At 47.7% G+C, this 26,290-nt stretch overlaps 1 protein-coding gene across 5 annotated transcripts in view; it reads right to left on the reverse strand.

The window, feature by feature from the left end:
• The window catches only part of MACF1 (microtubule actin crosslinking factor 1), a 1,146,281-nt gene that overhangs the window by 655,854 nt on the left and 464,137 nt on the right, over positions 1-26,290 (reverse strand). For 3 of the 5 annotated variants that reach the window (XM_085648360.1, XM_085648359.1, XM_085648363.1), the window contains one exon: positions 16,123-26,235. The exons of the other annotated variants lie outside the window; for them this stretch is intronic. In XM_085648360.1, coding sequence (XP_085504486.1) covers positions 16,123-26,235 — 10,113 coding nt within the window. The remainder of the gene's footprint in view (positions 1-16,122; positions 26,236-26,290) is intronic. 5 annotated transcript variants of the gene reach the window in all.

Raw genomic sequence — 26,290 nt, forward strand, 5'->3', positions numbered from 1 at the left:
TTAACACAATAGTGGAATTGTTTATCCTTTTTCACTGTTCTTATGATGGTAATAACTCATTTGTTTCTATCTAATAATTGTTGCAGCACATATATTCTTTACAAGAATCGTAATGCTTCAATAAATATTGAAAAGCCTTGTCGTGTACTTCTTGTATATCTCTTTGGGTATGCACGAGTGACCTGACCGAAAAGGTTCTAGATCTGTTACCATGATTCCTTGGGGAGTCCGGGTTGTCCTGTTCTGAGGTTGCACAATCCATTTGTTACCTTCCTAGATTCAGGGGTACTTATGGTAGCACTTATGGTGCAGTACGTCTTTTACTTCCACAGGATAACATTACCACGTTTAAAGCCAGCCTAAAAATCTGACAGCTTTGTTATTCAACTGTTTTTCTGTGTAAGAACGATAACGAACTAAAGTACTTAACTGATTCTGAAGATCTGGAGTCTAAATATTATATAAAATACTGTGTTATTTTTCTAAATTGGTCTCGGATTTCTTATTGAGAGTGTGTCTCATTTATTGACTCAGTGTGTTCAACAAATACTAAACACTCCTCTCTGGTAAGCCTAAACTGCTCGACCACACTACCACAAAAAGAGCACTTAGGGATGGTTAAAGCAGTCCCTTTAAACCATCAAGGGTCATCTGGCTATTTGCATGGTGTACATTGGTATACTACACAAATAGCCAGATTCCTACAGTAGGTAGATAAAGCAACCACCAGAGAAATCAGTACAGAATTAAAGTAACTTGTTCATCACACAAATGCATCTATCTGCGGATAACTCACCTTTCGAATCAATACCCCAGGTGGAGGTCTTAGGAGAAAATTCTACCAAATGGTCATAAAGCAAGGACCTGGCAAATGACCTTCACTATCAACTTGGGAGTAAAGGCAGTAATTTGTGAAGCTGTAGAATGAAGTCCATGTCACATCCCGGCAGATGTTCAGAATTGGAACACCCTTGGACAAGGCCTAGGAAGCAGTCTTCACCCTGGTGGAAGGTGGCCCTGATGCCATCAGGCAGATCCTTCTTGGCTCGAGCATAGCACTGTCCTCTTCTTAACTCCCTTGCCTTTCTGGTGCCCTAAAAAACTGATGCGGTACAAAAAGGGGTGGTGATGGACGGAGCATCAGAACCAATCAAACACTCACACCCAGTCAACAGATCCGGGTTTGATCCATCACCGTTCTTTAGCCCACTCTGCCACCCCAGTTCAGACATGGCCATATGCAAATCAGTCTGACCCTGTGCCTCATGGGAACAGTCCAGCCCGAACTGCCAAGCCATGCCTTCCCTGGACCGGAAACAAGCATCCTAGGACCGGTTTCTGGCATTTCAGGCGTCTTCAGCCAGGCTTGCTTGAATCCAGTGGCAAAGTGAGCAAGGGACTCACGTCTGAGCATACCCTGCCAACTTATGGCGAACAAAGCCTGGCACTGGATTCAAGCAAGCCTGGCTGAAGACGGCTGAAATGCCAGAAACCGGTCCTAGGATGCTTGTTTCCGGTCCAGGGAAGGCATGGCTTGGCAGATTGGGCTGGACTGTTCCCATGAGGCACAGGGTCAGACTGATTTGCATATGGCCATGTCTGAACTGGTATTTCCAGTCTGCAGGAGACCAGAGACCTCCTAATGTCATCCAGACGACTTCTCCAGCCAAGTGAAACAGTACTGACCAAAACCTTAATGACTTTCAGCGGAGGATAGAAGAGTATCCTACGTATCACACTATCCTCCATCAACCACCAGTACTGGTACCAGGACACTTCCATAGAAATCCGAACTCATGAGAAATCAGAATCCTGTCCAAAAGGATTCCGCAGTAATGTGTCAAGTAAAAATCGAGGCACCAGTGAAGCACCTAAATGTACTACCTAGCTTGTGAACCAGCAGACAAACCTCCAACCAAAACATTAGGTTCATGCCCTGATAGCGAAAAGCTAAGACAACATACTCTGGAAGTGATCTAGCAGCAGCTATATAGAGCCTTCTTTCAATAGATATCCACCAAGGTACAAGAATTCCTGTGTCCATGACCCGCCCGATGAGTTACAACCAATAATATGACCTTTGTAAAAACCCGAGTGGCAGATGTAAGACATAAGGAAGCAAAGCAAACCAGTACTGGAGCAGATGTCACCACAAACAACAGGTATATAGTGACCTCAGATCAGACAATACTAAGCAATCCTTGAACTCCAAGGTCAGCAAGACCTGAGCAGGAGACTGAATCTTGAACTTCTTGTGGAGGAAGGAGTTCAGCATTCAAAGATCCAAAATGGTCCAATGGCTCCCATCCCCTTAGGAAAAGAGACACAAATGACGGACGGAATGCGGAACAAATCAAACGTACACCCAGAGACAAGAGACCTGGGTTAAATCCATCTTTCTTTTGCTCACCATGCCATCCAAGTTTAGACCCAGCCATATGTGAATCAGTCTTGATCCTGCTCATGGGAACAGTCCAGCTCAAACTGCCAGACCAGGTCCTCCCTGGACCCAGCAATACCACACGAAAGCGAAAGACCTTAAACTCCAGTAAGTTGATGTGGAAGCAGGTCTCTGTTGGAGACCGTAGTCCTCTGATCATCACCTCTTGCAGATAACCTCCTCAACCCAGCAGTGATGTGTCTGCCACCACCATCAGCTCTGGGTGAGGTAGGGTAAGTGGTATGCCTCTGGTCCAATAGCAGTCGAGTAGCCACCACATCAGATCTTTTGCAGTTTTCCCTGAAGCCTGGATTAAATCTGACAGGCTCCCTTGGTGCTGGGCCCACTGAAACTTCAGATCTCTTGGCAGAGCTCAGATGTGTCACCTAGCATGGCTGATCAAAAGAATGCAAGAGGTCAGTAGGGAGAGAAGCTTAAGAACCATTGTCACTGAGACCTAGGACCAAGGCTGAGAACATAACCTGAATGTCCTGAGCTTGTGATCTGGAGAGAAGGCCCAAAAGTGCACCGTATCCAGTATGGCTCTAATGTAAGGGAGCCTTTGTCAAGAGCCGGTGTGAATTCAGCACCTTGATCAGGAATCTCAGCGATGCAAGCAGGCTTGCTGCCACCTGGAGGTGGTCCACAACTGACTATGGTGAACCAGCCTTCAACAACCAGTCATTAAGGGAAGGGAAGACTGGTACTCCGAACCTCCAAAGGTAGGCTGCTACCACAAATATCACATTTGTGAAGCCTTGAGGAGCACTTGTGATGCCAAAAGGGAGCATGGCAAACATAAAACATTTAGTCCCAACTTGAATGGCAGCAAACGCCTGGATTTGTGACATACAGAACCCGGGCTAGCATGAGCATCCTGAATTTGTCCTTCCAAAGGAAGAACTTGAGAGGTCGAAGAGCTAAAATTGGATAAAGGCCTCGGTCCTTTATTTGGTACAAGAAAATAACAGGAGTAACACCAAGATCTGACCTCTTAGGCTAGGACATGCTCTATTGGCTACTTTCTCCAAAAGAGTTCAAACTTCCTGCAGCACAATGGCCAAATGGTCTTCCAAAAGCTGCTATGATGTGGGTCAAAGAGGCAGTGGGACATAAAGGGAGGGCAGGGAGTGGTGTTATGGCTTTCCAACCATGGTGAAAATGTCTGATAATGTCTCCAACAGGTTGGTTGTTTGCTTCTAAAAGCAAACTGAAGCAGCTTAGAAGGGGCTGGGGAATGGGAGGTTTGCTGTTGTTGCTGGCCTAAACTTGATCTGCTGGATCCCCTATCCCTGGAAAGACTGGGGTGCTTAGCAATGCCTCGAGAGGGGCGAAGTTGTTGGGGATACTGCCTTGTGTGTAAAGACTGAGAGAGAGCTTGGTAGCTCTACTCTCTTTGAAGCACTCAAGGGTGGAGTCGGCCTACTTACCAAAGAGGCAGAACCTATCAAACGGCATATCCATGAGTGATGCCTGAATGTCACAGAAAAGCCTGTGGATCTCATCCACACATGGCACGGTGCACAACGCTAGTGACAACCATTCTGACTAAACAGTTTGTCATGCCCAGGTCTGACTGCATGATGCACTTGGCCACATCCTGCCCATCTTGAACGGTCTGTGAAATATTGGCATGAAATTCTTCTGGGACTGCTAGTAAAATGTGCACGACCGAGTCCCATAATGCATGGGCGTACCTTCCCAGCATACAGCTAGTGCAGACTTACCCGAGGGTGTGGCTAGCAGAAAAAAGCATCCTCTTCACAAATGTTTAATTCTTTTAGACTGTGCCCGGCAGGGTAGCCAGTAAAGAATTGGCGTTAATCCTGATAATGGAGGCCTGTACAACCTGGCTCTTAGCAGTAGGGCGCTATGTCAGAAAGTAGGGTCAACCAGAAGGGGTCAGTGACGAGGTACCACCTGTCTGTTCACAGACGGGCAGGAGCAGGATTTTGCTCAAGTGCCCATAAATTTCAGACAGGGCCTCATTGAATGACAGATGAGGATTGTACAGACTGTAATACTTGTGTATGGACATTGGCTTTCACCTCAACAGAAGGCAACTGCAAATCTAATAATACTTCGGCTGCCCATCTAATGACTATGGCGAATGAAGCAGACTCTACTGAGGAAGGGCCAGTGGGGAAATCAGCTCGGCGTCAGGGGCAGTGTCCAGCCACTGGCCTCTTGCAGGTCTATTTTGTAAATTGCAATCATATTGTGGAGAAAATTTGTCCCCACTATCATCAGAAAAAGCTGATTGGCTATGGTCAGAATCCGATCCCAACCGTTGTTGGAGCACTGGGGGGCGGCTCCAAGGCAAAGGCACTGTCTACCGAGGTAGTTTGAACGCCAGGCACACTGGAAGTGTGCCAGAAGGAGGCTTCACTAGAGGTTGAGACAGATATGCTTCAGAGACGGACAAGACAATGGGATTGACGTGCCACTCTGGCGTCAGCGGGTTGGTGCCTGAAATGGAATAGGTCGCGGTGGCAGGAGGCACAGACTGTGCTGACGGCGGACCAGGTGGCGGTAACCCAACTGGAGACCTCTGCAGATTCTTGGGATCCAAAAGTACACCAGAGGGAGCCTGTAGCATTGGCACCTTAAAATAATCAATCTGTTGTGGTGGTGCCAATTGACCCAGTGTCAGGAAATGTGGTGAATTGTGGTTGTGAGACTTCACCATGCAATACACTTACCAATCCCTTTAGGACCCTTCTGTTTCGTTTGTCAAACCTTCAGCTCAACCCTGGGTAGCTGTGGTTCTGAGCAGCAAGGCTTACACAAAGGAACAAGTGTAAAGCATTAAACAGCACAAACAATTCAAGAAGAAATCGACAAGACACCAAAGAAATTCAACACCAATTTATAAAAATAGACTGTATTTTTAGAAACCACAACAAAAAAGATCCACCAGAGAATTCTGGAGATATAGTATTTACAAGGCATAGTAAGTCAAGTTATTTCACTCAACCATGAACAAGCATTGGCAAATTCAATGAATCTGAAACTTTTTCAGCAAAACGTTCAGGCTAGCTGTTATGCAGTCATTTAGATTCACTTTAGGTGAACACCACCAGTAGGGAACCAGTCAAGGGACAAGCAAAGTCCTCAGCAGGTGATGCAGTCTTCAGTCAGTTCCAGGCACTTTTATTTTTGCAGGGCTTTCCTATGGAAGTGGTCCTGATGCAATAGCTGAAGGAAGCTTAAGATGTTCAAAGGATGCTGTGGAATCAATGTGTTATCGATGGGGGTCTTGCTGCAACTACTCCTCAGTCCACAAAGGGGGTGGGGGGGGGGGTGAGGTGGTCCTGATCACAGGGTCGACGTCCCTTCGAAGTCCTTTTGTTGCTGGCATAAGCCCTAGTTGCCACATGAGTACTAGACGCTTAGTTTCGCGGTTACAGGCCAGTTCTTTCTTGGTCAATAACTCATCCTCTGGGTGTCCTAGCTGCACTTTAATGACGTTCCCGGGCTCAGCAAACTAGGGTGCAACCTTGTACATTGGATCCTGGTCCCTCGTGCTGCAGGCGGCAGTTGGTGGTAGGTTGAAGGTTTTGTGCCACCAACTTGCCTCAGCAGGCTTCCCAGCTGTTGTGTCCCTGTGCTGTGAACAGGAGGCCAGCTCACTGACCATTGGAGTCTTGTCTTTGGCTGGGCTCTTGAGACAGCTTCTCCTCGAGCAAGACACAGCAGGCACAGTTCTTCTTTGCTAGCAACCAGTTTGAGTAGGTGCAGTCCACTCCAATGCAGTCTTCTTTTGTACTCCTTCCAATCCAGTCGAGATCCTGACCTCAGGGTGCCAGAGGTGCCCTACTTATGCTCAGAAAATGCCCTACGGGCAGTAAGCGGTTGGTAGCCAAAGGCTACCAGGTTCCCTCCCACCTGATGAGCACTTCCTGGGAAGTGTGGCATCTGGGCATCCCAAGATGAACAATTCTGCCCTCTTCCAATAGGGCAGGACCGCGTTTTCCAGGCATGTGGAGCTCTCTAGCCCCATCCTAAATTGTGGCAACCAAGGGGGCAACACGCCCCTGGAAACAAATAATAATAATGTAATTTGTATAGCGCATAGCTACATCTAAGGAAGTGTCCTAGCGCTGAAGGTCTTGCTCCCAGTGATTAGAGTAGTACACCAGGACTGAAGAAAAACAGAATAAGGCCCACCTGAACAGTCAAGTATTGAAATGTTTATGAAACAGCGATTCTGTTTTTGCCTGTCTCATTTGGAGGGGACGGGAGTTCCACAGCTTAGATGCAAAAAAAACAGAAAGAGCAGCCTCCAATGCAAGCTCTCTTTACAGTGGGGAAGCAAGGGGGCAAGGCCAACACAGAACTGAGGTTCCTTGCAGGAGAGTAGGGCTTGATGAAGGGGTGCAACAAGTAGCGGGGAGACCCTGTAGTAACAGCACAGGGCTTTAGAAGTGAGCTGCCTCTTCAGAGGTAACCAATGTCCTTTTGAGAGTGCAGATCCCATGGAGGCCTGTCTAGGTAGGTTCAGCAGCAGATGGGCTGCATCGTTCTGCACAATGCAAAGTGTCATCAGCCGGGATTGTGACATTCCCACGTACAGGACGTTGCAGTAGTCTAGGCTGGACGTGACCAGTGCTGGACTACTGTTTTCCTGGCATAAGGAAAAGGATTATTTTGAGAGTTTTTAAAATCCTGAAACATTTGCCTGCCAAAGCTGTAATCTGGCTATCAAAGGTGAGCTTTGCATCAAACCAAATGCCTAGGTTCTCGACCTTGTGCTTTGGGGGAAGATAAAGATCTGAACGAATCTGGCTACCAGTTCAATGGTTGCCTGCCTAGGATGAGTGTAGGAAGGTGACTCTGTATATACTATACCAAACCAAGGTATAGTGTGCACAGAGATCAGGGGATCCCCGGGGGGTATAGCAGAGGCTAAATTAGATAATCACTAACATCTCTCTTTGTGGTAGTGTGGGTGAGCAGTTAGGATTAACAGGACAGTGTGTGGAGCATTGATTGTATTCACTCAATCAAGGCTGATAGCACCAAATAGACCAATTAGGTAAGTATAAAACAATATGCGTATATTTTATTTTGTTGAACCAAGCAGGACTTGGCCTAGGCAAGTGAGAAGAACTTTCAAATGAAAGGCTGTGCACTGAAATGCAATTGTGGATTGTATTGGAAGGTACAGGTAAGTAAATGACTTACAAGTATGGCCAAGGTTCCCCAGGGTCCAGTTAGGCACTCAAACCGCACCACCAGTCGCACTAGGGCGGCCGGGTGCAGAGGCCCAATGGTAGCCAATGGGGCTAGGGAGCACTTTAGTGCAGTCAAGGTAGAACGACCATGCTCTTTTTAGGTCCAGGCAGTGGAGTTGCTCCTCCTCTTTATAGGGGTGCAGAGGAGCATAGAAAGTGGGCAAAGTGACGGATTGCTCCACGTGGAATGGTGTTACCACTTTCGGTAAGAAAGAGGGCCCTAGTGCGAAGCACCAACTTATCAGGGAGGTTGGTCAAGTAAGGAGACTTGGATGACAGAGCCTGCAACACCCTCAACTTCCTGGCAAAAGTAATTGCCATTAAAAAGGAGCAAGTTCAGAAGGTCCTCTGTCAGCCGGGCGTAAGTCAGAGGCATGGAAGAAGGGGTAGTCTCAAAGGGGAGGGAGTCGCCCTTTCGGACTGAAAAAAGAACCCACTTGTCCGATGTGATGTTTTGCCAGTAGAGGAGGTGATGGCTGATACTGCCACCAACCGGCTGCCCATGATCTTGAAGGGCCAGACTAGGAAGGCTTACAGGCAGCAGTGGGAGGAGTGAACTGAATGCCTGACCCACGGGGTCTAAAGAAGCTGCACCCATGGCTGCGATGAGATTGCTGAACTTGCACTGTGTTGTGTCTGGGATATGGCTGGTGCAGTTGAAAGCCATTTCTGTGGCCATAAAATGGACGAAAAGCAGACGGGGGAAGGGAGGTCGCCAAAAGGCCTAAGTAGTTGGCTGTGGCCCACAAGACCTTAAAGCACTCCAGGGCCATGTCTGCCTGAAGAGACAGGTGCCATCAAAGGGCATGTCAATAAGGGAAAGCCTGGACATACCCAGAAGTTCTTATCCAGGCATGGCATTGAACAGCCACCGTCTGACATTGCTCTGCCCAGCGAGTAAGTGGTGTCAAGCCCACAACGAATGGTGAACCTTGCCGCATCCCTCCCATCTGATACCGCTTGGGAGAGAATGACCCTGGCGTCCTCTGGGACCGGTGGCAGCACTTGCACAACCGTTTCCCACGAGGAGTGGGCGTAACGGCTCAATAGGCATGTTGTGTTCACGGACTGCAAGGCTGGCAGAAGATTAAACTTCTTGCCCCAACTATTCAGCCTCCGGAATTCCTTGTCCAGAGGTGCGGAAGGGAAGGCACCTCATGAAGTAGAGGACTGGACCACCAAGCTCTCGGGGGTAGGGTGGTTGGTTAGGAATTTTGGGTTTCCTGATACAGGACAATGGCGGCGGGCACTGTCCTATACACAGAAGCCCCTGTGCTGGGCTTGGACTAGGTTTCCAGAGGGACATGAGTGAAGGCCTTGTTGAAAGGCAAGAGGGGTTATGAAGAGGAGACACCCGGCTGCAGGACCTCTGTCAAAATGTTCGTCTTGACTTCCACCAAAGTGAGCTGAAGGTTTAGGACTTCAGCTGCCCTTATAGCATATGAAGCTCCCTTCTCCGTAGCCACCGTAGGGGGAGAAAGCAGGCCAGAATCTGGAGAGGTATCCAGTCCACTGGCCTCATCCAATTCCTCATACCAGTCCATCTCGTGGCTCAGGCTGGTCTGGTATAGGGTCCAGCAACCCCTTCCAATCTTCCTTCATTCCTAGCCCCTCATAATAAGGCTGAGGAACCGACCTAGGGCCCACGGGTGCAGTCGGCGCAATAATTGGCATCTATAGGTGCCAATCCGGCTCCAGGTTGTGAGGGATGAGAATGGGGCTGGCACCGTCTGGAATTTTGGCACCGGCGCATAACCGGCGCCGGTCCTGATCCGTCACTGTGTCCATTGGGAGGCATCGGTGCCGCTGGCGCAGAACCCGATGGAGCCCCTTCTGAGCCTCTGGGGCCAGAAGGCACGCTGGGAGGGTCAGAAGCCATGCAGAGGTGCATGGCATCATAGAAGTCTTTAAGCTGGGCAGGGGTCGCTCCAGCTCCTAGAAAAGCAGGGAAACGCTGAGTCGACCCAGGCGCAGGATCCGCAGAACAAAGCCTAGTGCGTCGAGACTCATCCGTCATGGCAGCTGACGGATAGGGAGAAGTTGAAGCACGCTTTGACTTCTTGTGCTTCTTAGGCCTCTTACCTGACCGACCAGATGGCTTCAAGTGAGAGGACGAGGATTTAAGACTCCCAGAGCAGTAATAGGACCTCCCTCTCAAACGGAAATGAGACCTCCTGAGCGAACAGCGTGGAGTTGATGGCCGGGCTGCAAGCAGCTTTAGGGACATCTCCCTCAAAGCCTATGGGGACATAGCCTGGCAGACAAGAGCACAACTTCAAGTCATGGTCGCGCTCCAGGCACCAGAGACAAATTTAAGTGTGGATTCCTCACCGACATGGCACGATGGCAGACGCCACACGGTTTGATTCCTGAAATTTCCTTCGACATTGAGGGAAAAAAAACGTACATACCAAAAATAGTCGACAAAACGTTCTCTTCACGGATCTGCACTAGCTGGCACAGAAAGAAAAGAAGATGTTAGCACGCCGAGCTGGAGCCTATATAAGTAACACAGACGTCACATACGGCGTGGCCAATGTCAAGTGGAGCCAACCTACGCAACCTGCTGGCACGTAAGGGTATTGCTCGAGCAAGTCTTCCGGATTCAGCCTGATGCCTAGGATATTAAGGTAAGGAATATGCGGCTAGATGGCTCTATCAGATCTGTGTCACAACTTTCGGTAGGAAGGATGTCAGAGGCCACATAAGCAGTCTGTTTCAGAAGATAGTAGTGTATGGTGCATTGACATAGAGCCTGAACCTCATTCACTCGCTTTGCCGAAGTGATGCCGACAAAGAACTCAGTCTTAATGATAAGGAGCAGTAAGGGGCAGCTGTGAAAAGGCTCAAACAACAGAGTGCACATCAGATAAGTTAGGATTCGGAGTAATAGAGCATGACAAAGGGAGAAGGGGAAAACATATGTTGCAGTCCTTTTAAAAATCGCATGACAACTGGTGACAATGAGGGCTGATCTGGCAACCGTACAAAGGCAGAAAGGACCAAAAGATAACCCTCAATTGAGCCGAAGGAATGGCCTTGCCGGGCAAGAGACAGAACAAACAATAGAACATCAGATAACTTGGTCTGAAGGGGGTTCATCTGGGGTGTGCAACACTATACCACAAATTTGTTGCATACAGCTTTTGTCGAGGTATGCCTGGCTGCCAAGATGACATTAACCACCTCCAGAGGAAGGTCAAAGATGTTCAGCTGACAAGGTTTCATCTGCAAACATTAAGTTTGAGAGTGCAACGGTCTGGCTGGGTGGAGAACCACATCCTGTTGCTGTGACAGCAGGTTCTCCCGGTGGTGGTGGTGGTGGTGGTGGTGGGGGAGGGGGAGTGTAGCCTGATCGGAGAACATATGCTCAAGCCCAGGAGTTTTGGATACCAAGCTCTCCATGCCCAATTCGAAGCCACTTGGATGGCTTGGGCCCTGCCTGTCCTTATCTTCTTGAGGACTTGAGGCATGGTTTGGTTACCATCAGAAAAATTCCCTAGTGGTCCAACCAATCCAGAGGCGCAAATCCTCCAGGCACTGGGTCCATGACCCCACATCTCCCTGTTTGTTGCAGAATCGCTTAGTGCTGGTGTTGTCCATGAGCACCTGTACCAGCCTCCATTTGATGGACTGCCGGAAGACTGCAATGGCAAATGAATGGCCCTCATCTCAAAGATTGAAGTGGATCCGGAAACTCTGATCTCCACCTCTCCCAGATGGTCGACTTAATCTAGAAGCGAGGCAATGGTCACTACTGTCAGCTCCGAGTGATTAAGGCAGTGGGGTCTGTCAGCTCCCAATGGTGGTCGAGCAGCCACCACTACGGATCTTTTGCAGTCTCCTCCGAAATCTGAATGTGGTCCGAGAGGTCCCCTTGATGTTGAGCTCACTGGAACTTCAGGTCCCGCTGTAGAGCCTCTGCATTTGCCACCTGGCATGCTCGGCCAGCAGGATGTAGGAAGCCATCATTCCCAGCTGCCTCAGAGCTGACCTCACTGAAATCCAGGGCAGAGGCTGAAAGATTGGGATCATATCCTGAATGCCCTGGACTCTTCTTCCCCGGGGAAAGGTAGGAAAGCAAACTGTGTCCAGAAAGGCTCTGATAAAGCAGAGGGTCTGAGAAGGGGTCAGGTGTGACTTTGGCACGTTGATAGTAAACCCCAAAGATGACATGAGGTTCACCACAGTCTGCAAGTGGTTGACCACTGCCTGAGGCAATGCTACCTTCAACAGCCAGTCCTCATGGTAGGGGAAGACTGGCACCCCTGTCCTCTGAAAGTGTGCTGACACCACTGCCATCACTTTTGTTAACACCAGAGGGAAGCCGGTGAGACCAAAGAGGAGAACAGCAAATTGAAAATGCTCCTCTCCCACCACGAACTGCAGGTAGCACCAATGGGTAGGAGGACGGGAATATGGAAATTCAAGCTACAATCCAGTCTCCAGGGTCAAGGGCAGACAAGACACAGGCCAGGGTGAGCATTCTGAATTCCTCCTTTTGGAAGAAGACGTTCAGAGGGCGCAGGTCTAATATGGTCAGAAGAACTCTGCACATTTGGACACTAGAAAGTAGCAGGAATAACAACCACACTCTTGTGATTAATCTCCGAAGGTAGCCATTGACGTTCCGGAGCTCCAAGATGGGGCGCAGGCCCCCTTTGTCCTTCTTGGGGACCAGAAAGTAGTGGGAACAACAACCACTCCCTATTTCCGGCCCAGGAACGCACTCGATCGCCCCCTTGGCCAAGAGGGCCGTGACTTCCTTCTGGAGAAGCACTAAGTGATCCCCCGACATGCGGTGGCACCGAGGTGGCATGGCTGGAGGGGAGGCATGAAAGGGAAGGGAGTAAACCCTGCGTATGATCTGCAAAACCCACTCGTCCGATGTGATATTGCGCCAGTGGGGGTGGTGGTGGCGGATCCTGCTACCCACCGGCGTGGGGTGCTCCACAAAGCTCGGATTAGGAAGGTTTAGAGGTAGAAGCAGTGGGGGCGGAGGTGGACTGACCCCCACACTGATTCCCAGACCGCCTCTGCGGAAGCCGCAGCCGCGCTGAGGCTGGGTCTGCACAGACTTGCTGAAGGAACGTGCCTGGCCACGAAAGGAACGAAAACCAGGAGTAGCCGGGCTCTTTGCAGAAAGACCCAAGGACTTGGCCGTGGCTTTCGAGTCCTTAAAACTCTCTAGTGAACTGTCGGCCTTATCGCCAAACAGGCGAGTGCCATCAAAGGGCATGTCCATGAGCGAGCTCTGGACATGGGGCGAGAACCCGGTAGATCGCTACCAGGCGTGGCGACGCAGCACCACAGTCGTAGAAATCGCCCTACCCAGTGAGTCCGCGATGTCCAAAACCACACCGAATGGCAAACTTAGCCGCATCTTTACCCTCAGCAACCTCCTCAGGACACTGAGGCAACACCTGTGCAACTGTATCCCACACCGCGTGGGAAGCCCGGCTTAATAAGCAGGCGGTGTTCACTGACCGTTCCCCCAAGCTGGCCGACGAGAACAACCGCTTACCGAACTGCTCCAGCTTCGTAGAGTCCTTATCCGGCGGAGTCGTGGGAAAGGAACTCTGTGACGTCGAGGCTTCGATGACCAGGCTCTCAGGCATAGGATGAGTGGTCAGAAACGCGGGGTCACCTGGCGCCGGGCCATGACCCCTGGTGACATTCTTATCCACAGGTGCCCCTATGGCTGGCCGCCACCAAGTGCCCAACAAGACGTCAGTGAGGGCATCGTTAAAGGGGAGCAGGGGCTCCGACGAAGTGAACGCCGTCTGGAGCACCTCAGTGAGGAGATTAGTTTTGACGGCCACCGTAGGAAGATCAAGGTTAAGGACCTCAGCTGCCCGACGGAGCACCATCGTGTAGAAGGCGCCCTCCTCCATGGTAGGCGGGGGAGACGCAAACACCGGGTCAGAAAAGACGTCGAGGTCGCCGGCATCCTCCAAGTCGTGCATCCAGTCCTGTTTGGAGTCACACTGATGGGCAAGAGGGTCCGCGGACCCCTCCCAGTCGTCCTCCACCTCTGTTGCATGGGGAACAGACCGCGGCGGCAGAGCTGGAGCTGGAGAAGGAACATACGGCGTCGGAAACGGCGTCGGAAACGGCACCGGGAACGGCCCCGGCCGGCGCCTGCCGGAGCCGAGCTGGCGCTGTGTCCCAATGCGGATCCCAGGTAGGAACAAAATGGTCCCGAAACCGGGGAAAGGGCGGGACAAACGGCACCCACTGCGGTGCCGGAGGCGGAGCCGAGGGTGGCGCTGGGGCCAGAGCCGGCAGCTCTGGACCCTGTGGCACCGGGGCCAGAGCCAACGGCGCAGGATCCTGTGGCGCCGAAGCTGGATCCGCCGGCGGCCCAATAGGATCCGGACACGGGACCGCAGGGCCCGAAGGCGCGCCGGCGGGAGCCCGAGGCCTAAAAAGGCGGTCCATGGTAGCAAGAAATTCTTGCACCTGTTCGGGAGTCGTTGACGGACCCAGGTAAGGTGGGTAGGCCGCGGGACACCCAGGCTCCAAAGGAGCCGCTGGGGCAGAACCCCTGTCCCCCTGTTCCGCATCCGAGGACCGACGGGGGGACGTCGGAGAGCGAACTCGATTCTTCGACTTCTTTTTATGTCGTCGCTTACCCGAATCCGAAGGCGAAGACTTGGAGCCCGAGGAGCGACGACTGCGGCCCCGCAAGCGTTCCCGGGAACGGTCCCTGGAACGGCGCTGGGACGAGTGCCAGACCTCCAGCAGCTTCCGGCACAACTCCCTCAAGGCCTTCGGGGCCATGGCCCAACAGTCCCGGCAGGACTGGGAGTCGTGGTCGGTCTCCAGGCAGTAGAGGCATACATCGTGGGTGTCCGCCACCGAAATATTGCGACAGCAGGCCCCACAAGACTTAAATCCAGGCATCCCTACATGCACCAAGGAGAAAAGGAGACAAAAGTCTCAAAAAGTGTAGTCAAAAAGTGACTAAGGTACGTGTTCTAACCGGATCTGCGCTTGCTGGCGTGGAAAAAGAAAGAACTGACGTCAGCGCGCATGGGTGGCGCCCAAGTAGTCTCCATGACGTCATCTCAGCGCTTACGACACCAGCGAAGGACGCGGAGCCGCACGACGCCACCTACTGACGCGCAGGGGTACTGCTAGCAAAACTTTCCGGATCCAGTCTGACGCCTGGGGATATTCTAAGGTAAGGAATCTATCACTAACGTGTCTCTTTCAGATATCCAAACAGTACAGGGGTATTCTGCTTCACTATTATCATCTAGGTGTGACACTCAACAGTGGGTATCAGGATGACATAAGTATCTGATCCAAGGAGGATATCTAAGCTAATGAACCACTGTGCACACAGCAGAAGCTAGGGCAAGGGGTCATCCTCAAAACTTTCTCCCTTGGTCTGAGTAAAAATAAAGGTGTTTTAAAGGTAGAAGGATCAGTACAGCTGGCACTAAACACAGCACCAGTAAAGGTGTCGATGCCATGGGTATCAGAAAGTCCTTCTGCAGTAGCCTGATGTGCTAAAGCTGCCATGGGTAGGCTCCAAACGAGGTTAGTGCCCATCAAGGCACATGCTGCTCACGGAGGATGTCCATCAGGATCTGAAGGCACACCAGAGGGAGGCAGAATAGATCATAAGCTTTGGAGAATGGCCTGTGTAAATTCCATCATCTGCTGTGGGTAAGTCCATGACAGCAGAACCTACATGTTTAGTTTCTGCATGACAGGAACTGGCTCCAAAGATGATGTGGCCAGAAAATGATGCAGCCACATTTCAGACCTGTACCTGAAACTAAAGGGACACCTGGGACAGCACCCTAATTTGTGATATTTCTAATGCTTCTTGTGGGATAACTTCTCTGTGGAATGCTCCCTATTAGATGACTTACCTGCTGAAAGAAATCTATAGTGGAACAATCCAGTCCTTTGCAGGCCTGACATTCATTAAATTTAGTCTCACACTCTTCGTGATAGCCCTGGAATGCTGAAGTCTAAATTTTTTTACTGGGGCTGGAGTTGTGTCTGAGTCCAAGACACAACAAGCAGAGTAAATAAGAACCTGGGATTGACATCTGTTTAAGACAAGTGAGACACCCCCAGGAGCCTAACACTTTAGGGGGTGGCATGACCTACTCAAACACCAAGAAATATTTTGAAAATTTAAACATCGAAAAGTAGCGTTCTGGATCCATATCAACGTTCACAGTACAGTGTCTTATATGGCTCTTTGATGTCATATCAGGAGAAGATTCCAAATAAGCTGGAGGCATGCAACACCACCTGCCAAAGTTAGGGAGCAATTACAAACTTTTGAATCCAGACTGGGACGATTCAAACATAACAAATCTTAAGGTAGAAATATCCATCAAAAAAACATACTCTGCACAGTGCCACATTACAAACCACATTTGGCAAGCTGAAGATAAGTACTGCAATCCATCCACTCACCTGAGGAGCACTCTCCGGCTTACAGGTCATTTCTTGGAGTTGTATCTCAGCCACACCTGCTGCGGCGAAGGAAGAATGCTGATGACATCTTGGGTCATTTTCAGGTCCAGAGGAAACCATCTCATCACTATAAGAAAGTGGTTTCTCAACAGGATCTTTCTGTCCCTGTGAACTAGACTGTGAGTCCCAGTAGCCAACAGAGCTTGGCTCTTCCACGCTTGAGCTCACATCTTCTCTGAAGGTTCTGGTTAATACCTCTTCAGAAACCATATGGTTTTCATTATTGTTACATAATACATTTACAACCACTGGGAGCTGTTTGCCTCTTGTGGATTCATCTGGCTGCTGGGATTGTTTGTCTTTGGAACAGTCCCCTTGCTTTTTAGGTTTTTTACCTATTGACAAATTCTCTAGTTGCTGCGGTGGTTTGTGATCAAAGATTAGATCTGGCTGTTGATGTTGAGGTGGTTTGTCTGAGAAGACTTTTTCAACTTGTTGAGATGGTTTGCTCTTGGCAAATAGGTCTGTTTTGTTAGATGGTTTGTTTTTAGACGATTGCACTGGTTGTTGAAGTTGTTTGTCACTGGCTGATCCTTGTAGTTCTTCGAGATTTTTTTCTTTGAATGATTTTTGTATTTGTTGAAGGTGCTTGCCCTGGACAGATTCTTCTGGTTGCTGTAGTTTCTTGTCCTGAGAAGATTTGTTTGGATGAGGAGGTTGTTTCCCCATGTAAGATTGCAAACACTTTTGGCCATATTTCAATTGTTTTTCTTCCGCACTATTGACCGGAATTCCTTTCTGTGGAGTGCATTTCATTGACTCGTCAGACATTTTTTCTCGAACTGTTTTCTCAAGTTGCAAGTTTTCTGCTAATGTTTGCTGATGAGGATTGTCTTTTTTAGTGAGCAATTCCCCAAGCTGGTCAGTCTGTTTTCCAATAGTGGGCGCTCCCAATCGTTCTGCTTGTTTCATAATTGAGAATGCCTCCTCCAACTGTTGCCCCATTCTTTGAGTTAATGGTTCCTTTGGTTGCTGGTATTGCTTGTCAAACGGCAATTCTATAACTTGCTGTGTTTGCTTGTCCAAGGAAATATCCATGAATTGCTGAATTTGATTTTCCAGTGAAAATCCTCCATGTTGCGGGCTTTGCTTGTCAAATGAAGAATTCACAAGTAGCTGGGCGTGTCTTTCCAGTGTAGAGTTGTCAACCTGTTCAGGTGGTCTGTCCAATGAAAAGGCTTCATTTTGGTGGTCTGGTTGATACAATGAGGATTGTTCAAGCTGTTTATTTTGGCTTAGCACAGAGGTATTGTTTGCTTCCTGGAGCTGATCTTGTGGTGGTAAAGTATGCTCTACAGGGGATGCCCTTGCTGGTTGCTTCGTGGAGAACTGGACTTGTTTAACACTTTCTTGGGCTTTCGTTTCCAAAAGGGCTTTTTCAACTTGCGAGATTACATCGAATAACTGTTCGGGTTGTTTTCCATTGTATGTAACTTGTGACTGCTGTGAGGTAGACAATATATCTGAATACTGAGATCGTTTTTCAACAGAGGAATCAGGTTTGCTTGTCACAGATTTATTTTTACCTTGGTGTTTAATTTGGCTTGACAACTTCTCTAACTGATGCTGGGGCTGGTTTTCTAAAGGCAATTCTGTTTTATCAAGAGACGTCCCTGTTTGTTGGGATTTTCTGGCCTGAGGATGTTTCCCTAGAGGCAGCCTCTGTTTCTCTGATGGGGATTTCTTTTGAGTGGTTTCTGTGTGGTCATTTCCTGCATATTGTGGAGATTCTTTTGGAGTTTGCTGAATTGGCTCAACATGTTTTTTCTCTGCTTCTTGGAAATGGTGATTTGATGAAGATTTCTCCACTTGTTGAGGCTGTTTTACTTTTGTGGCTATTGACTGTTGTTGGTTCAGCTGTTCTGTTGAGTATTTCACTGATGTCTGGGACTGTTTCCCTGTTGAAGGCTCTTCATTTTCCTGTTTTTCTGCTAATGCCTTTTGTTTTGCAAGCTTTTGCACTTTTGGTGATTTATCTGGCTGTTTCTCCATCGAAGATCTCACTTCCTGTTGGTTTTTTTCCCCTACTGATATTTTTTCTAGTTGCTGGGATGGTTTCCTTTTTGAGGATTTCTCTGACTCCTTCTCTCTTTTAGTATTTTTATCTGCTGCAAATTTCTCAGAGGGAGGCTCATTAAGTTGCTCTGCTGAAGTTTCTTCTAGTGGGGGTAGATTAGAAGAATTTTTATCTGAAAATCGAGACTCTTGTTGTGGTGAAATTTCTTCTTGTGACAGCTGTTTGTCAGTTGATGACTTCAGATGCTTGGGGTGTTTTACGGGAGAAGCTTTATCTGACTGTTGAAGTTGGTTTTCTTTTGAGGGTGACTTCTGCAGTTGCAAATTACTTTGAGTTTCTTTATCCTGGAGCTGGGACAGCTTTTCTGAAGAGCTTGTATTCAATAGCTCAGGCAATTTTTTCATTAAGGGTTTATCGTTTTCATGGGGCTGTTTTCCTTTGAAAGATGTCTGTAGCTCTTTGAGCTGCTTTTCTGTTGAGGATTTCTCTCTATGCTGGGATTGTTTAATATAGTGTTTACCAGATTGTTGGGGCAGTACTGTACTCTGTTTTTCTGTGTTAAACTCTTTCTGCATGGTTGGCATCTTAGGTGTTTGGGAACAAATTTCTGTAGACAACATCTTTTCTGATTGAGGTACACTATCAAGGGTAATTTCTTTTGGCTGTGGCACTGCTTTCCCAAATGTGGATTTCCCTGGAAGACCAAGAACCTGGTCTGTGGGGGTTTTCTCCATGAGAAGAGGCATTTCCTCAGTAGATGAAGACAGACAGATTACACCAGGTAATATTTTTTGCAAAACTTCCTGTTTCAGTTTCTGTTTCTTTCTCTTTACAGAAGTGCCACTGTGACTAGGATGTTCGGCATTTGAGTCCTCTGGTGTCTCTGTACTGAAGCCATTGTTTTGCACTGCAAGTTCTTCCTGAATACACTTTTCCAACTGTACGGTTTTGTTAAGTTCTTCTTTATTCACGGTTGTCATGCCATTTTGTGTTGGATGTAATAAAATATCTCCTTTAAGCTCATGATTTACATTTATTTGTATTTCCACTTGTTCATCTAAATGTGAAGGTTTCTGCCTATCTGTATGAACTTCAAAGGATTCTTTGGGCGTTGGCTGCTTGGTGGAGAACTGGACTTGTTTAACACCTTCTTGTGCTTTAATTTCCAAATGTGCTTTTTCCACTTGTTGAGTGTGTTTTTGAGAGTGGCCATCCAATAACTGTTTGGGTTGTTTATCATAGTATGTACGCCTCTGTTTCTCGGATGTAGATTTCTTTTGTTTGGTTTTTGTTTCTGTGTGGTCATTTCCTGCATGTGGTGGAGATTCTTTTGGAGTTTGCTGATTTGGCTCAACATGTTTTTTTTCTGCTTCTTGGAAATGGTGCTTTGGGGAAGATTTCTCCATTTGTTGAGGCTGTTTTACTGTTGTGGCTATTGACTGTTGTTGGTTCAGCTGTTCTGTTGAGTATTTCACTGATGTCTGGGACTGTTTCCCAATTGAAGGCTTTTCATGTACCTGCTTTTCTGTTGTTAATGCTTTTTGTTTTGCAGACATTTGCACTTTTGGTGATTTATCTGGCTGTTTCTCCATCGAGGATTTCACTTCCTGTTGGTTTTTCTTTTCTGCTGATATTTTTTCTAGTTGTTTGGATGGTTTACTTTTTGAGGATTTCCCCAGCTCTTTCTCTCTTTTAGTATTTTTATCTGCTGCAAATATCTCAGAATGAAGCTCATTAAGTTGTTCTGCTGAATTTTCTTCTAATGGTGGGGGTAGATTAGAAGAATGTTTATCTGAAAATAAATAAATGTCCAATGGTGATGTTTTAATATCCTGTGAGAGATCACTAGCCACTGATGATGGCATATCAGAAAAAGACTGCTTTCTTGCAGACAGTAGTAACAGCGCATCCTTATCTTTGTCTTCATGAACTGAGATGTTTGGCACGTCTTGGCTCGAAAATAATGTTCCTTTAGTTGATGGCAATGTGTGCCTTGTGTGACTACTGTTCGCAATTTCCACCTGTGGAGGCACCACATTTTCATCTGAAGTGTGGCCCATTAATAATTGGATTTTGGGCAACTGACATGTATGAGATGACCCGTTAGCTAGAGTTTTCACAGAATCAGAAATATCTTGCGACTCAGCTATAGATAAGGTGCTTTTGACAAGTTTGTTTTGTTCGAGATCTATTTTGCTATATTGACTAGAGCCCAGAGTACATGTGCCTCCTGCTACCATACTCTGCTGCCCCTGTACGCCAAGTATTTTTAGCTGTGGAATGTGTTCATCTTCTCCTTTAGTCGCCACATAGGAATCAACGCCATTTCCTTGATCTAAGAAATCAGACTTGATGGATGTCACTAAATGTTCGCTAATTAAATCTGCTGCAACTGCCTGAGTTAAGGAGACCCTTTTGCCACTCACAGGATCAACAATACCACCACTTAGCAGTTGTTTTGCAGCAATGACCTTGACCATTTCCTCATCAACCAACCCCTGTTTTAAGGCAGATAACAAAGAAAGCCTTTTGCCCGTGCTTCCTTGAAATATGCCACCTGTATCAGCCTGCGCCTGCAGTAACCTGAGGGCAGGCTTTAAGTCCACCTTCCCAACTGTCACTGCCTCAGCAAGAGGAACAAATTCACAAGAAACTGCATCCTTAACAGCTCCACTGGGAGAGATCTCAAAATACCTTTGCCCAGAATCTAGGTCAATTTTGCATTTCTTTACAAATTCTGTATAAGGAAGGATGGTACAAGTCTCTGGATCGATCATTCCTTTCCCGCCATCCGAGGAGCTCACTGCTGAATGCACTGCCATCTCTGATAACAATCCTCGCTCAGATGCTTGGAAAAGAGTTAGCCTTTGGTCAGAGTCAGGATCCAAGATCACTCCGGTTTGTGACTGGAGCTTCTGAATGGCAGAAACATGCTGTGCACTGACCAACCCTAAGGATACTGCCTTATCAACAGAAATTGGTTCTGAGGTATCTGGATGGACATACCGATGTCGACAGATACTCTCCGCTTCCACAAGTTCTTGTGACAATTCTTTGTTGATAAGCCCACATTCCAGGGAGTTTGCCACAGAAAGCCTCACTCCAGAAGGGAGATGAACAATGCCACCCTCTGCTATTTGTCTGTTAAGTACACGGAGTGCTGCCTGTCTGCTTAGAAGCCCATTTTCCATCGACTGTAGAATAGTCAAAGGCTTCTTTGTTTTTGGATCTCGGATGCCATGTGTCTCCATCTGTAATCCTATGAGCTTTTCCAAGATTGCTTTTTCTGTACTTTTTCCCTTAAAGGCTTTCTCCAGTTTAATAAGTGCTTTTTCACTGGATGGATCAACTAAACCCAGATTAGAAGCTAAAGTGACAGAGAGTCGTTTATTTCTTTTCAGGTCGATTATTCCTCCTGTGACCACCTGGCCCTCTAATATTCTTGTGGCAGTTTCTGTATCCAGAAAGCCTGCACCTGCAGCATCCTTGACTGATAAGACCCTGTTGTTGCATGGCTCCCAAAAGCCTGAGATCGCTTTATCTGACATGAGAACCTTCTCCATCAGCTTCTCATCCATCACACCTTCCTCAATCACCTCCTCAATAGTGAGGGACTCCCCTGTGTGAGAGTCGAAGAAACCCCCAAACATGCTTTGTTTTCCCAGAAGCTTGAGGGCAGTGTGCCCTGCCACCACACCATGTGCCAGTGCTTCGTTCAGAAGAGTCTGTCCAGGTTCACCAACAACACCTCTGTGCTGGGACTGGGCTGACAGCATCCTTAGATTAGCTTCTTTCCCCTCTGAACTGTTACTGAAAAACTTGGAAGATACTTCCACAGAGTTACAAGCATCACTATCAACCAACCTGGTGTTCTCAGATTCTGGAAGGTCGGTGACCGGTTGAGGGAAGAGGTTTCCTGACGTAATCAGTCTCAACTGAGTTTCTATTTTTGGAAAGTTCTGACCTCCCTCGTCTTCCAGTTTCACTCTGCCCACTTGTGCTTTAGTCTTCATTGCCTTTTCTTGGTCTCGGAATTTCACTTTACTTTCACATTTCACAACCACGTCATCATGTTCCAGGTCTTCCCCCTCATCTATGGTATCCTCTCTCATCTTTCCTATGCTCTCTTGGATTCCTGCCTCCACAATGATTTCTTGATCCCCTCTCTTCACTGTTGCCCCCTGGCCTTTCCTGCTCCCTTTATCTCCAGCCTTCACTCTGCTCTTCTTCTTTTTTACCTTCAATATCTCTTGCTCACTAGCCTTCATTCTGCTTTCTTTCTCTTCCACTTTCACTATACTTTCTCGATCCACTTCCTTCATTAATCTTTCATGTTGTTCTACCTTTGCCTGTACCTTGATTATGCTCCTTTCATCCCCTTCCTTGAGACTGGTTAACTGATCTCCAGTCTTCGCTCTACTCCCTTCATCTCCCACCTTCAATCTGCTTTCAGGATTCTCCAAATCTACATTTCTTCTTTGGTCTGTCTTCCTCTCTTTGTCTTCTGCCTTCACTATGCACACATTCTCTTCTGCCTTAACTCCGATTTCCTGATCTGCTCCATTTAACCCGCTCATTCGGTTACTTTTGCTCTCCTGCTGTGCCACGTTCACTATGCTCCCCTTTTCGTCCAACTGAGCTTTGCTTCCCTTTTCTTCAAGCTTCAGTCTGTTCTCCTTTTCTTCTACCTGCACTGTGCTCTCCTGGCCTTCTGCCTTAATTTTTGTCTCCTGATCTTCAGTCTTCACTCTGGTCTGTTTTTCCCCTGCTTTCACTCTGCTATAGTCACCTTTGCCCTTCACAATTCTCCCTTGGTTTCCCTTGCTTTCTTTGTCCACAGCCTTCAAACTGCTTTCCTGATCATCGTCCTTTATTTTGCCCTCTCTGCTTCTGGCCTTAATTTTTTTCTCTCTGTCTTGATTGGTCTCATGCTCGTTCGATTTCACTCTGCTCCTATGAACTTCTGCCTCCAAATTGACTGCCTGATCTTCCACTAATTCTCGGTAGCCCAAGTCTTCTTGTTCTAATTTGATCTTCTCACATCCCTGTTTAACTTTTATTAGTTGGTCTTTAGTCTTCACATTGCACTCTTGTTGACCACTGCTTACAAAGTCTAAAGTCTGCAAACAACTGTTCTCATCCTTCACACTGCTCTCCTGGTGTTCAGCCTTTTCTTTAATATGTTCTGACACCTTTGCTTTGCTTTCTTCACCAACAGCCTTTACATCCCTCTCCTGGTCTCCTTTACTCTCTTGTCCTCGGGCATTCAGTGTGCACGCCTGATCTCCCGCCTTTATTCTGTTTCTATGTTCTCCATCTTTCACTTCACTCTGCAGTGTTAATACCTTTACTCCATTAGTAATATCTTCCTTCCTTACTTTATTATGCTGGGCTCCCTCCTTTATTTTATTTTTACAGTTTCCTTCGACAGCTCTGTTTTCCTGATCTCCCTTCTTTATTTTGCTTTTAAGGTCTCCCTTCTTCAGTTGACTCTCCTGCTCTCCTGCCTTTTCTCTGCTTTCCTGGTCACTGTCTTTTATTCTGGTTTTATGGTCTTCTTTGATCATCTTGCTCTCCTTGCCTCCATCCTTTATTTGTTTTAGGAGGTCTCGCTCATGTAATTCTCTCTGCTGGGTCCCCTCATTTAAACTAGTTTCCTGGTACACCGCTTTCATTCTGCTCTCCTGGTTTGCTGTCCTCACTTTAAGTTCCTTGACTCCAGCCTTCATTTTGATCATCTGATCTCCCTGGCCCTCCTGATCTCCCGCCTTAATTCTGCACTCATGGTCTCCTTTGCTCTCTTGATTACCATCTTTCATTTTCGTATCCTTTTTCCTGACCTTCATTTTGCTTTCCTCACGTTTTAACTTCTCTTTTAACCCCTGATCTTCCTTGCTCACTTGAACTTCCTCCTTCATTCTGCCGTCCTGAGGTTTCCCTTTTACTCTTTCTTCCTCAACTCTAGACTTCATTTGTGTCTTGAAGTCTACTACGGTCACGTCCGAGTCCACAATATTCTGATTTTCACACCTTTTGGAAGAGTTACTCAACTTTTCAGATAACTCTGAGACTTTCTCGGACAGTTGTGTTACTCCTATCACTCCAACCTCCATTACCTCAGCTTGCACTGCTGACGAACTGCCTTTTGAACATATGGTGTCACTCACTTGAGGATGAGGATCCAAAGAGTTATCTAATAACTGGTTCACCACATTCTCAGGCTTCATATTAAAGAAATCAACATGAAGTACAGGATGAGGTTCATCAGCTTCAGTCAAACTTGCAGCTGGTATTCTGGACTGAAGTCGAGAGGGAGCATTCTTAGTATTCTCAATATTTTCACCTAACCTAATGAGGCTTTTGTCATGCTCACGTTTCAGGGTTTTCTCTGTATCTAAGCAACCTGAACCATTAATTTGCATTGGCATCGATATGGGGCTATTGGCATTGTTACTTGGCAGTTTTCCCCGATGGTCCTCTTTCAAAGGCAAACCCTGTTCACGTTGCTGTGCCGGGTGTGCGGGAGGGTGCAGGCTGTCTGGAGACTGACCATGATCTTGCTTCTTAGTATTCAGTTCAGTAAGACTGGAAAAATGATCCGCACTAAAGTCTATATGGTCACTCGCGGATCCATTCTGGCATGTCTGTGTCAATGCTTGGACAACCTCATTCAGCTCTTCGTGACCTAGAAGCACTCTCTGTCCGCTTTGAACGTTGATGTAGCTGTGTCTCCCCAAGTGCTCGATCAGACATTCAGCTTCACCAGCTAGATGCCTCCCACTGTGTTCAGTCCTAGCAATGACTTCAAATTGCTGCAGACCAAGGCCACCAGGATTTACTGTTTGAGAGCCAGCTCTCTTTAAGTTGGGCATCACATCAGGGAAGACAATTGATTCCAATTTTTGGGCAACATCTCTTTTAAGGATCCCAGACTCAACAGCTGTCATTAAAGATATGATCTCTGCGGTTTCTGCTAGGTAAAGACCCTTAACGGAGTGTCGAGCATTAAGAATTTTATGAGATAACTCAGCTGATAATACACCTTGCTGGAGGGCATCCATCACAGCAAGGATCCCGCCTGATTCCGGCCATAAAAGACCATTGAAGGAACCCAGGGACTCCAGTATCATCAGAGCAACTTCCGCTCCCACCAAATTCTTCTGTATGGCTTCATCAAGTGTAAGTCTCTGTCCTGTGACTGGGTCTACTATGCCCCCACTTTTGAGCTGGTGACTCAAAATTGCACAAGCTAAATCCTGGTCTATGAGGTGATGGTGCAATGCCTCATCCACTGTTAGCCTGTGCCCTCCTCTGGGATCCACAATTCCACCGGCAAATAGTTGGGCCTCCAGCAGTCTTACAGTAACCTGGCGATCAATTAGCCCCTCCTGAACAGCACGGAATATGTTAACCTTCCTTCCAGAGCTCAGGCACACCATCCCTCCTCCCAGCTGTTTGACTGGTAGCAACCTCTGGCCACTTTCCTGGTGTGTGACACACTGTTGTATCAGATCCTTTAGGCTGACTTTTTGTGCTGTGTTTGGGTCTATTAGATTCTTTGACCCTCGCTGTCGGGCTTCCAGTGAAGAGCATAAGCGGGCAGTGATGCGGCCTTGTTGAAAGGCCTCCTCTAAGCTCAAATAGTTACTATGAGAAGGGATCTTGAGCCCTCCAGCTGCTAGATGGTACTCTAAGATGTCCAGTACAACACTCTCCCTAATTTTCTGCTCCTGGATTGCGCTGACAGCTGGCAGCAGCAGCTGGTTCTGGGAACTCAATTCATCAAGCAGTCCGACTGCATCTCTCAATTCCTGCAGATGTTGGAATGTCCTGTGGTCGATAACCTTCTGGGTAAGGGCTTGCTCCAGTGTAAGCTTCACTTCAGCCTCTGGGATGACCAGGCCAGACACAGCAAGCTGGGCTTCCAAAAGCACCAGTCCTGTATAATGGTCAAGGAGCCCTTTCTGCATGGCCCTGAAGATTGGAAATATCTCCATAGTGCCAAGATCAATTACCCCAGCAACCGTCTGTATTCCCTGTGAAAGCAATCAGAAGGGCACTCAATCAATAATAACAAAGAGACCAATGCAA

Source organism: Triturus cristatus, chromosome 3_2 (assembly GCF_964204655.1).
Source record: "Triturus cristatus chromosome 3_2, aTriCri1.1, whole genome shotgun sequence".
NCBI lineage: Eukaryota > Metazoa > Chordata > Amphibia > Caudata > Salamandridae > Triturus > Triturus cristatus.